Source organism: Heliangelus exortis, chromosome 5, assembly GCF_036169615.1.
Source record: "Heliangelus exortis chromosome 5, bHelExo1.hap1, whole genome shotgun sequence".
Lineage (NCBI taxonomy): Eukaryota > Metazoa > Chordata > Aves > Apodiformes > Trochilidae > Heliangelus > Heliangelus exortis.
This window is the reverse complement of record NC_092426.1, coordinates 17,172,546-17,185,531: the sequence shown is the minus strand read 5'-3', so window position 1 is coordinate 17,185,531 and position 12,986 is coordinate 17,172,546. Positions and strand designations below refer to the sequence as shown.

The window sequence follows — 12,986 nt, the reverse complement described above, 5'->3', positions numbered from 1 at the left end:
CTGCAGTTGTAATACTGATGCAATGGCTGTTAATGGGAAGAAGGGTGAGAGATGGACTGAAAACTGCTGAGTGCCCAAAGGCAAGGTGTGTCCCCCTGCTTTTTGCTGTACTTTATGGCCCAAGCATTGTACAACACCTGCCCTAAGGGACCACACCCTAGGGACAGCAAAGAAGAGGGGTGAGGAGTTGCAGAAGACCATCTTGGAAGCATAGCACTCATGGGCTTCCAAGTTTCTGCAGTCAACAATTTACAGCTCTGTCACTGAGCCTACTCTACAACAATTTTCACAGGAAAATACCCACGGGTAGCGAGGGATTTACAAAGTAACGTAATTTTCAAAACACATCCCTAGACTTTCTTTTTCCCAGGAACTGAAGTGGAAATATGTACGATACCATTCCAAGCTATCTTTGGAATAAAGCTTTATTTATCTACAGAGGGCACAGAGGAGGGGACAGAAAGAGTGCTGATTCACTGTCCAAAATTATAACCCACAACGTATTGACTTTGGTGCAGGTTTAGCTTCAATAAACAACTGTAAAAGGGTGAAGTTTGTGACAGTAAAGCCAAAACCCACAAATATTTGAAGGGGTTGTTCCAGTTCCTAAGCAGCAATCCTCACCAGAGAACACATGGCTCTTTTGCATCTCTGTAGCAGCTTTGCAGTTCCCCATCCTGAGCGCTCTGTACGGCCGCTGCGCACACAGCGCTCGGCAGGGACTGCTCGAGGAGATTCTTGCTGCAGCACTGGAGTTTAACAAGCTACAATTAGCAAAACATATTAAAAAAGTGAAAAGCAGTGGAAAAATGCTCCATGGGTCTGCAAAGGGAAATAGCCAACACTCCTAAAAGGTCACTCAAATCTTAAAAAATTTCTCGTGCACCTGTGAAACTGATTTCCATTATTTCATATGACATTTCCTGGTTATATTTCTCCTTTTACTAATGAAAGCAATTCTAGTCTGATGTAAATAATTCAGACGAAAGAGGAAATGTATTTCAAGATCTCCTCAAAGCCCTACCAGAAGAAAAATGTCTACCTCCAGTTCAGTTAGAGTCAGAAAACTGAAAATAAAAAATATAAATTAAGTATCGGGGCACTGACTTACTTGGTTGCTTAACATAGTTTGTGTCTATAAATCAATTTCAAAGTTGCTATTCCAAACACAATTATAAATAATTTAAAAGAAACACATTAGACTAAACCAGCAATTTTTCCACATCAATAATTTTTGCTTTACAAAGCTGTGTGTGAGTGTTAGTTCACCCTTAAAATTCATCATAAATGCTTCAACTAGAAGAATTAAGAACATTTTTTTTGTTTGTTTGGTATGAGGGCTCTTTTTTTAAGAATACACATCAAAACAAATTAAAATTTAATAGTTCACATTGCTATAGTCCTCTTCAAGTTTATAGATAATAATCCTCAATCTGACTTGCAGCAGTAATTCAGACAACTGTAGCCTGAAGTTCCTTCTGCAAGATTGTTTTTTGCCCCAAAACTATGGTCTTAGATACATGAAGCTCAATGTATTCCAAACTTCCTGGTTTGAGCCCTATGTCTAACTTCAAATAATACCAGTGTAACACTGACTCAGCCATCCAGAAGTGTTGGTTCACATCCTAGAACTCCTTTGTACACATTCTCCCTGTTAATGTTTATGCAAGATGCCCCAGCAAAGCTGAAGCTAAATTATCTGATGTAATTAACTGTTCAGAAAAGGAGAATTTGTCCTTTCAGTGATCATCTTGCTTGGGTTATTTTTACAATACATTCCTCCACTCTGTGCTCAATTCACCCCTAAGCTGCTTATGCAGATACTAAACAGAACATGTGATTCATTTGTGTATCCTTATTCTTTTAAAACATCTGATGAAGACAAGCAATAGGTCAGTTTGGCCCTGTAGAATCATACCAATTGATCCTTATAAATCTTGTAATTCTGCTGATTAATTCTGTTCCTAGAGGCCAGACTAATATTGCCAAATTATTTGGTTACAGACATATTTCATTAATATCAGGTGACATATTTTATCTGAGTTGTGGCCTTCATTATGTAAGATGGATGGACAGCAAAACCTCTGCCACTCAAGGATTTTATCTAGACATATTATCTTCACTATCAGAAAAAAATTCCCCTGGAATTTGTTACTATGACAATGTATTGCTCTGGAGATTCACCACTGGCGGGGTGGATTTACATTTTCTAGCAGTTTTCGAAGTCTTTGTACACATGAGAAAGCAATCACGTACATATGGGATTACTGTTTCTCCAGATTCACAGGGAATGTTCAGCTCCTTTTGAACACATCAGAAATGCAGTCAAAATATGATTTCACCATTTAAGTGCCAATGCATAATTAAATTAATTCAACAGTCACTGATGGCCCAGCCCAGCATCATGTTGATGCTTTGCCAGTCATAAGTAGATTAATACATATTTTAGAAGACAACATGAAGATTATTTGACAGTGGTATTGCTGAAAGATATCCAGCTAAAAATAACACCAAGACCACAATTTCTTCATATAAAAGACAGACTCCTTTAAGGCTTTTGCTCCTGCAGCCATGCAAGCTCTTTGTTTTCTGATGCAGTCATCACAAGGAAGACTTGAAAGTGCTTGGCAGCACAAGCAGCAACTCTGAGATCCCATGTTTTCCAAGGAAGGCAAGTTTCCTTTTCAGTTTTGGGACTCACTTGCAGGGGTTTTGGTAGCACCCTCCTTCTCCCTCGCTCAGAAGACAGCTTTGCTGGTTGCCCAGTTAGATCTGGGAGCCAGCAAAAGCAGGCACTCTTTCAAAACACTTCCCATGCTGTTTGGCACATGCCAGAACACCTCTTCTCTCCCACACATGAAAACAGGCTACTAAGTTCTGGCCACCACTCCCCACTGGAGGAAGACAGCACAACTTTTTGCCCAATGTTTGTGACTCCACAGCATCCTTTGGTGGATGCAGCATCAGTGGAAGAGCAGCAGGCAGAGGGCTGTAAAGGATGCAGGGCAGCTGCCCCTGGTAAGGACACCCAGCACCCATCCACAGCATCTTAATGGGACGGAGGAGCACTCCCTGCAAGGACTACTCACACCAGTGCTGCTGCATGGCTTCTTCAACCTAGCCTGGAAAAGCTACCTGAAAGCTCCTGCAGGCAACATCTGCCAGCAAATTGCACAGTGGTTCTGGCAAACCCAACGCATTAAATCAACAGTCACTTCAAGCATAAAAAACCTGGAGATCATCCTGCTTTTCAATTGTGTGCATTTGCTGGATTTTTTTGCTTGCAGGGATTAGAAGGGATCAGAAACCCTCCATTTCTGTGTTAGATGTGCATTACACTTTTACTTGATACAAGAACCTCTGAATAAATCTGCACGGGTGTAATTAAAATACTCTTCAAAAGGCAAGAATGATAAGAAAGATGATAGTGAAATGATAAAGTGAGGCTCCGGAAACAAGTCTTGTGCAAACACACAAATTACAATTTTAATGCCATTATTCAAATTATTTATCTGTCCTGGAAAGCAGAGAAGCGGTGCGATCGCTGGAAGCAGGGGAAAGGTAAAACTGAGAAAATAATTTTTAAGGGTGGTCCTAGGGAATATATTTTTTCCAGCGCTCCACATGAAACACAAGATACCGGCACGGCTGCGTGGTTTCGGGCAACCCTAAACTCTGAACTCCGGTCACCTCCTGCTGCTGCCGCCTGACCCCGAGTCAACCGCTCATTTCAAAACAGGGGTGAAAAAAACCAAACCGAACCAACCCAGCGCCTGCGAGTCTCCCGATCCCCGGGAACACAAAGCCCAGCACAGGGTCGCGGTTTTCAAAAAGGTGGCGGAGCGGCTGCCGTTGCTGCGCGGGATTACCCGTTGCCACGGCAACGCCGCCGGGCTGAGCCCCAACGGCCGCTCCTTCCGCCAGGCAGCGCCGCGCAGCCCCGTGACGCAACGGCACCTGCCGGGGCTACGCGTTGCCAGGGAGACGCCCGCGTTGCTATGGCGACCATCACGCTCATCGGGCGGCGAGGGATGGTGGTGGCGGCGGCCTCTCCCGCACCCGCCCCACGGCCCCGCCCGCTCCTCCCCGCCCGCTTCAACACTAACGGTGAAATGGCTCCAGAAAAAATGAAAATCCATAAAGAAACCCCAGAGCCCACGAGAGCTGTCACTGGTGACGCTGCTGACCCCTGCTAGGGCTGCTTTAGGACGTGTTCCTGATTTTGTGGGGTGGGGTGGGGTGGGGTGCAGTGCGGGCCGTGACCCGCAGTTCTGACCCCAGGCGTGGCACGCTGCCGCGTCTGGAAAAAATGAAGAAAACAGTTTCTGCATGGGCAGTGAGGAGAAAGCAGTTGTGTCAAAACCCGGTGCTTGCCCCCTGCTTGCTGGATACCAGTCGCAGCTGATCTTTCTTCACCAACATCGGTCATAAGCAATGGCCAGATCAAAAACAAATGCAAAACCAATTTTAAAAACCACTCCATGCCTCCTTCACTGAAGCAAGGCAGAGAAATGGCTACTGCTCTACCCTGAGGCACTCCGGGATCACCTGGAGGGAGGGCAGGGAGCAGGTAACCACAACAAAGGCTGCTGAAGCCACCTGGGCTGAGCAGGGCATGCGTGGAGACCTGATGGTTGCACAGGCAACACAGGCCCCAAAGCATGCTCAGGGAATATAACCCAGCCCCTCTCCCAACCAGGGCGTTGTGCTGTCACCTATTGCAAAGGGGCTGGGTGTATATTTAAGAGCTCTCCGTTTGCTTATATGCATTTTAATTACAGGTACCCTTTTGCCAGCAGGCTCGGTGGCTCGGGCAGGAGCAGGACTGCAAGCTCCTCCGGGGGACTCGCTGGGGGCAGAGGGGTGATGGGCAGGTAAGGTGTCCGGGCCCTCTCTCAGCAGGGCCAGGATGCTGCCAGCGCTCCCGGGATTTCTTTGCGAGCACATTTCCAAACTGCAAAGCTTAATTACATTTAACCTCTTACCCAAGATTCACCCGCAACACTGAATGAGAACATTTATAGAGTTGTAAAATGCATCTAGTTCTTACCTTTGATATGCCTGAGGAGATGTGGGAGGTGTATTGAACACATGCGAGTAAGGGTGATAGGGTGTCTTTTTCAAAGCCTGAATAAGATTTTGTCTATATTCTGGGTCTATACACCACAAGGACCCCTTTCCAATACTCTGCAAAGAAAAAAGAATTAAAAAAAAAATTCAAATATTTGACCTAATGGCATAGCCTTATTTATTTAGCATTCTTTGTCAGGAAAAACAGTGGATTTGGGTATCTTGTCTGACAGAAGGGAACACTGTTTGCTTGCCAGAGATTATTACTCCATTAACAAGGTATTGCTATGGTATGATTTAAATCACATTTCGGGGAGGGGTGGGGGAGGGATGGCAGACAGTAAGAATGAATGCTTGGTTGGTTTACCCCTCCTCCTCTCCTTTCAGTATTAATATGATTTAATAATATCTGGCAATTTCCTCATCACCCCATACTGGAAAAGTAAGAAGCTACAGCTATTATTAAATGGAAACTTTGAAGAAAAGTAGCTTCTTTTTGAAAGCTATTTTCTTTTTCTTTTGCTGTTATACAAACAAGAAATGGGGTTAAAAAGGAGGGGTTTAAACACCCTAGCAACTGTTTTAAAAATAAAAGGACTTAATCCTTCATCCACATGACATCAGTTCCATTATGCTACAAGAGGAAATTAATAATCTTCTCTTCCCTAAGGGAAAAAAATAGCCAACACCCCCCAAAAAGAAAGAAAGAAAGAAAGAAAGAAAAAGAAAAAAAAATCCACCATATAATCAGAGTTTAAACCATTTAAGAGTGTTGTGAAATTATTAAAACAACAGCTACTGTAATTACTCTTTCTGGACACAGAGAGCAAACAACAAGCAGTCAATCTGTAATGCAAAGACTACACTCAAATTCAGAATTTATTCTGCAGTTATGAGCAGTGCAGTTTCAGCCCTTGTCTCAGTCCTACCAGGATGCACATATTTTGAATTGGTTTGTTTGGGTTCTCAAAAAAATAGAACAACAACTTTCCTTCTGCTCCACTACTGAAGTTTACCAAATGATAGCTTAGGAGCTGCCTTGGTCTGCTTAGGCATACATTTTAAAAAAAAACAAAACCAAACATAAATCCTAATTTTTGACTGAACTCCACTGTCAGGCTTTCAAGGCATCATGATAAGATTTTTGGTAAATGTTCCTATCTTCTGGAAAAGGCAGGGGAGGCTGTGCTGCTGCCTCTAGCCACTTTTCAACCCACGGCCATCATACTTTTTCTGAATCCAACTTCCATCATCAGAGCAAGGCTCTGTTTCACATGTGCAAGAACACACACACAGACACAGACACACACACACAGACACAGACACACACACACACACACACATAGAAAGCACACCTAAAGTGGGGTCACACCTTGTGACTTGCTAAAGTCACAAGGAAAATGAAAACCAGACAGGTTCCTCCTCTAGAAGCCTTGTCATCTTCATGAAGCCCTACCAACTCCTAAGAGCTCTCTGCCTCATGGATGGCTTTACAATACACAGTGCAGTGCAAAGTGCTTACAGACCTGGATGAGACTTGGGTGGAAAGAAAAGGAGAAGGGCTGGAATAACCTGCAGGAGCCAGGGCTGCTTTTTTTCAGGAACAAGCAGACCTGCTAGATGGGATGAAGAAGGGACACTGAACACTGCTCTGGTGGAACTTGGTACATGGGGTCAAGCACCTTCATGATGTCAGGGTTCAAGTCCACCTCTCCCCTTGCTTGTCAAGGGTGCACTACCAGAAGGCTACTTAAAAGTTTAGAGGAAGACACCCTCCAGCTCTCGAGATGAAGCAGGGCCCTTGAATGGCCCAAAAGTCCAAGATTCAAGGGGATAGAGACAGCAAGGAAGACTCCTTTCATCTCTGTAAAGAACTACACTAGATGACTGAAAAGATCTACTGCTGGTGACACTGGTGGAAGCTGTGTGCCAGACAACTCAAACCAGTTTGCAAAGAGGAGGTTTTTATGCTTAGCCCTCTTTTAAATATGGGACAATAAACAGAGACTGGAGACGATAGAACTAGTAAGTGACTTTTTAGGCAAAGAAAACAGAGTAAAAAAACAGAAACCAAACCTCTCAAATTCCACTTCTATGCTCCATCCAAGAGCCAAAGTAAGAACATAAAATTTCCTTTTAAGCAAGCAATGTGCAAAACTAGGAATGTTTTTCAGGAAAAAACCTTTGCTGGATTCCTTACTCCTTACAGCATAGGATAAACTTTAAAAAAAACAACTACAGTTGAATACCATCTACCTTATTTGTACTTGCTAGAACACAACATATTTTTTCCAAATGTCTCTGTTTTTTCATTTACTTCCAAGACAGACTTTTCATCTACCTGGAAGAGATTATTCCCCCAAATCCAATGGGGTTAGTTCAAGCTGAAGGGCCCAACCAGATGAAGTCACTTCTGAGGAGTAACTTCAAAATCTTTCATTATTGTTAAGCTGAATTTGTTTGGCTTGCCCATATTCTTGCAAAAGCCAAAAGTAATCTTCCCTGAGAAAAAGAAACTCACACAGAAAGTCCTAAGAATAATTATACTCCTTGTGAAAAGAAACACCTGGAAGGCAGATTTAGTATTTTTTCATTGCAACTGTGCTGATGTAATTTAGAAGTAAAACCAAATGCAACTTAAGGCAAATCTCTCCAACCATGCAAAGTTCTTTTCTAAGTCAGTTACTTTTGCTTTTCCACAATCACACAAGAGAGCAGAAATAAAAAGAAAACCCCAGTGTCATGTTAGGAATTCTTCTTGACTGTCAGAGGTGTGAAGAGCTTTGTTAACTGTCTGTTTAGATGTGTCATTAGTCTTGTCATATATAGAGCAATCATGGGAATGGAAATCATTTGAACTCAGACCCATCAGTTACTGATTAATTTCCATCTTACAACGCTTGGTGTGATGCTTCACTACCTCTTCCAAGCCAGAAGTCAATAGTGGCTCCAATCAAAAACCAGCAAGAAAGGAAGGTGAAAAAAAAATAATGAAATTCCTGGATTATATTTGTCACCCAGGCAACAGGTGACTGAGGACTGGTAACACCCCCTGACCACCCCAGCACTGGAGTGCTCCCAACATTCCACCCTCCAACCAGGACCAGGCATGGGCACCTTCCTCCCTTGCTTTCCTCCCTTCTTCCTTCCCTTCCTCCTTCTCTTGCTTCTTTTCTCCTTCTACAGCTACAGATAAGCTGTCTCAGAGGTACTAAGGGGGACAGAAAGCAACACATAGACGTTTATGACTGGATATTTTTTCTTTTTTAAAAAAATAATCTTTTCTATGAACAAATTGTTATGCCTTATTCTGTCACTTAATATACATACAGAGATTTTACCAGGATATTGTGTACTAAATCCCCACTTATTAATTCATTTGCTCTTTCTCATGACTCAAATGCAGAAATCTGATTCCTCCCCACCAATTAAAACCATTGGACTGTCATGAAAAGTTTACAATCATCTTTTCTCCCAATGGACTGTGTGTAATCATTCTAATACCCTAGGTTACACAGCCTGTGAGGATCCAAACCAAAATGTTTGGTCATCTTTTAGTGGAACTGAAAAAAGGTTTGAAATTTAGAAAGAAAATAATTAAAATGTTGCTGTCAGCTCTTTCCATGGTTATAGTTGGGGATAAGAGCATTATCTACTATTAAAACCTCATTATGAAGATCTTGTTTCCATATATCTTGCAACTAGCTGCCTGGCCTTAGATATCACCTATTGTCTTCCAAAGATTAATTAAAAAATTTGTGCACTGAGCTCTTTCCAAGACCAATGGCTGGGAAAAAATACATCCCTTGCCTATACAAAAATTCTGGAAAGTATTTACTTGAGGAATTTTGTTCCCTGGCTATTTTAGCACAGATATGAAATGTGCTAAGAGCACAACTTTTTTCCAGGGTTGTTCTTTTCATTGCCATACAAACAGTCTGCCCGAAATAAAGCTTTGGGAAGAAAGCAGATAAAGGAACTGCAAAACATGCAGGCTCAGAGGGATGCTGAAAATTTCAAATTGTACCTTCTGAAGTTCCACTTACACATTTGCTTTGAACCCACATGGGACTGCACTGAAAGCAGGGAGGAGCAGCTCCAGGCACCCACATCTCTCACAGCAGCAGGACCACCATGAGGCTCTCTAAAGGGAACAGACCCCTAAGGGAACATGCCCCAGCACTGGATGAAGGGGTATGAGCAGCTCTTTCCCTGGTCCTTGCTACACTGTTCTCCTGCCTGTCCTGTATGTGCCCAGCCCTTCTTCCACAAGCCAGTTTCAGTCATTTTCCCCCAAAGAAAACTATTTTGATGGTTAAATTTTATGACATTTAAACTCATCAAGTTGACTGGCTTAGATGAAGGGTTTGATGATCAACCAGTGCTGCTAAAAAGCAGGGGGTGGATAAGGAAGCCACGGAAGAAAACAGGAGCTCTCCCCTTCTGCAGCAGCAGTGGTGGTGACACCCCAACACACCCCTTGGAACATCAGGAAAACCAGGAATCTGCTTGGACAAAAAACACCTTGGAAGAGAAACTGGAAAACTACTGTGACAGAGATCAGGCCTACATGGGAGAGCTGGGGTGAGCTGGCAGCAAGGCTGGCAAGGGTGGCCCTGAGGGAAAGAGCAGGGGAGCTGTGCAGCCAAGACCAGAGACACAGGATGCTGGGCACAGGAGCTGGAAGAAGCTGGATGGGCTGCAAGGAGAGGAACCTAAGTAAGAGACCTATGGAGTCCATGAATGACAGCACAGCTCAGCACAGACATCCAGGGAACACAAGCAAGATGAGAATTATTAAACTGAACTCTTTGAGTTACAGGTCTTGCTACTTGAAACAAGCAAACAAAATCAAAACCAAGCCAGTAATTCCCCATTGAGTACATCTGCCCTTTTTATTCTCTGCTACCAAACTCATCCAAGTGGCCAGGGCTAGACTTTACTGAAGAGAAACTGTCAGTAATATGAATTAGCTATATGGCAGCTCAAGTGGTGTAGTTCTACATTGTTTTTTGAGAACTATGCCATGCTGTCTACAGAGGTGCTTCAGAAGCTGCAAAAACAAGCAGAAAAAGCCAAAATTTCATATTACTTGGAACAACAGCATTTCCAACTAGTATCTGAAGTCCCAGACTATCAAATCTTGAAATCACACCACTACCACATACCTGTCCTTGACTAGCTCAGTGTAAGCAGCTGCAGTTGTTAACACAGGACCTGTGAATAACACTGATGACACTTTCTGCAGTAATGAGGAACCTTCTGGTGTCAGTATTCACTATTACTGATCTAAGGGGTTTGCTCTCAGCATGGATGAAACCTAATATTGTTACAGCAAATTACATTTTGCAAGTAATAGTGGAGCAACGACTGGGTATCAAAGGTTCTTTCTCTTAAGTATTTATCCTGAGCTTCTTGTGCCCCATTACCCTTCAACTGCAGGCTTGAAGCAAACCTTCATACGGATTTGCCAACAAGTTTATCCATGAGAATGTTGTACAGATTCTATGGACGTCCAAGTATGCCATGTAAGCACAGGAGTGTTTCTGTAGGATTATAGGATTATAGTGTTTCTATAGGACCAAGCTTTAATGAACCAGTTTTTGAAACACAAATTTCAAAAAAACAAAAACAAAGAATTGGAGATGGAAATATCCACGATGCAATCACAAAATTTACAGCCATTTGAGTAATCAGTTACTGGGACTAAAGTCTGAAAAATATAATTGGTTTAGACCAGAAAAGATTTCTGTGTGTAAGGTGAAAGAGATAACAATATTTCCCAACTTCTATGTCTGCATCACATCTAACGTGTAGGCACGAAGCCACCAGCTTCCTCTTTACAGACACTGTGTCTCTGGAACCAGTGCTGACTGCCCACACACTTCAGCATGAAAATGCTGGTGGTGGTACAGCAAGGACCCATACAACCTGCCAAGAGAGCAGGCAGGATGGAAACTTCTACCCATTAAGAAAACAGCATCACACACTCACCACCCAACACTGCAGTCACCCAAAACACAGAGTGGTTCAGGAAACCTTAACTAGAACAGGTTTGTGGTTAGTCCCCAGGACAGTAATCTAAAATCAAGAATTTCTCCTAAACTAAATCCCCTCTTTTCACCCTATGAAAAAAAATATAGAACTTTTTCGTAAGAAAAGTGAGGAATTTTTTATGAGGAGCTGGAGAAGAAAGAAGGAAGGAAGGCAGAAAGAAATACTTTCCAAGTGGCACCTTCTGACACCCTGCTTTTAGCTCTGAATCACATCAAGAGGAACACAATAATCACTCCAAAATCCACCTCAGGAGACAATGACTTGCTTAAATAACTTTCTTTCACTACATAGAGATGCCTGCCAAATGACTTAAAAAACATCCCACAATACAACATAGGTTACACATACTTTACCAAATATGCCACTGCTTTTGAAGGTTTGCAAACATTGTGCAGGCACTTTGGAAAACAAGCAGCTCCCAATTACAAAATTCACCATGACTACAGAATGCCAGCCTACTGAAACCACTGATGCCATGTGGAATCAGCACTGCAAGAGCAAGAGCTGAGAGGCTTTTCCATATCCAAAGAGAACTTGCGTGACCAGGAACACTACTCCAAGGCCAGCTCTGAGCTATTCCCTTGCAGACAGCAATGTCAACAAGAGAGCAACTTGTTTTTTTAGTTCAGCTACCCATCCCTCACATTAGTATCTACATGATGAGCATTGCTGCCAAAATAAGCCCAATCCAGAACTGCAGTTCTTTCATTTACACGAAGCAGAAATAGCACACTAGAATCAAAAACTAAGGAGAGATACTATATAAAAAATTTACAACTATTTAGCTAGCAAATGTTCAGGAAGATTTAAGATTAAGATGTGGAAGCTGGTCTGGTGATCTGCTTGCAACTTATCAACTCACTGGTATTTCAAGCTATCAAGACAGACATTATGTTGTTTGCTCTGCTGGCCTACACTGGTTCTCTAGTTTAAAATAGTTTTTGATGAGCAGTCACAGATAATAGGAAGCCTTTACCCTCTTTAACAGCTATGTATCTTGTAGACAAGGCTGGTGGGTTCTCTAGCTACTCCTTTTTTAAACGAATGAAGTAATTTGCAGGAAGCCACAAACAGAGCATTTGAAACATCTGAGGTCAGGCAGTTTGTTGTTTTTTTAAAAAAAAGAAAGTAATACAACTGCTAAGGAATTCTTAAAGTAAAACAAAGCCACTGCCAACAATTGCCACTATTATAAAACACACTCCTTTGATGCATTGCAATCTTGCACAAAAATGACAAATTACTATTCATTCAGTTTAAGCATATATTTTCTTCATTCTCTTCCAACATTTCTAGCACATACCAGTGAAATTCCATACAGCAAATCTTAAAGAATTGCACTATAGACCTTAAGAGCAATTTTAATGATAGTAACAACCTCATGGTAAGCATTTAATTTTCATAAACACTCACAAAAAATCTCCTTAACCTATGGACTCAGAAGAGTTAGAAACTTTCCTTGCCCTTCTGAGGAAAGCTGGACAATGTTATGAAAAAACTAAACTAGTACTTACACAGTATAACAAAAACCTAACACTGAATGTTTTTCTGCACATTTTTCAACTATTTTCAGTAAATCAGCAGTTGCAGCTCAGCTCAAGCACAAACCTTAAAAAGAGTTCTGACTAGCTAAAAGGCATAAATACAGGTTCATAGCCTGAAATGCATGAAATTAGAAGTCTGATGGGCAGGCTCACTGGATTATACTGCTCAACCCAAGCAAATCAAGTTAATCAAGAAATCACCAGCTTTTCTCAAGAAAACAAAAGGTCAGAGCTTTTAAAATCTTAGTTTGCTTCAAGTAAAAATATCCATTAATTCAAATCACACAAATCCCAATCTCTGAATTCATGGTCAGC

At 42.1% G+C, this 12,986-nt stretch overlaps 1 protein-coding gene across 12 annotated transcripts in view; it reads right to left on the bottom strand.

The window, feature by feature from the left end:
• FOXN3 (forkhead box N3) overlaps positions 1 to 12,986 on the bottom strand; it is a 201,461-nt gene that overhangs the window by 93,679 nt on the left and 94,796 nt on the right. For all 12 annotated transcript variants that reach the window (XM_071745814.1, XM_071745812.1, XM_071745817.1 and 9 more), the window contains one exon: positions 5,051 to 5,187. In XM_071745814.1, the coding sequence (XP_071601915.1) occupies positions 5,051 to 5,187 (137 nt within the window). The remainder of the gene's footprint in view (positions 1 to 5,050; positions 5,188 to 12,986) is intronic.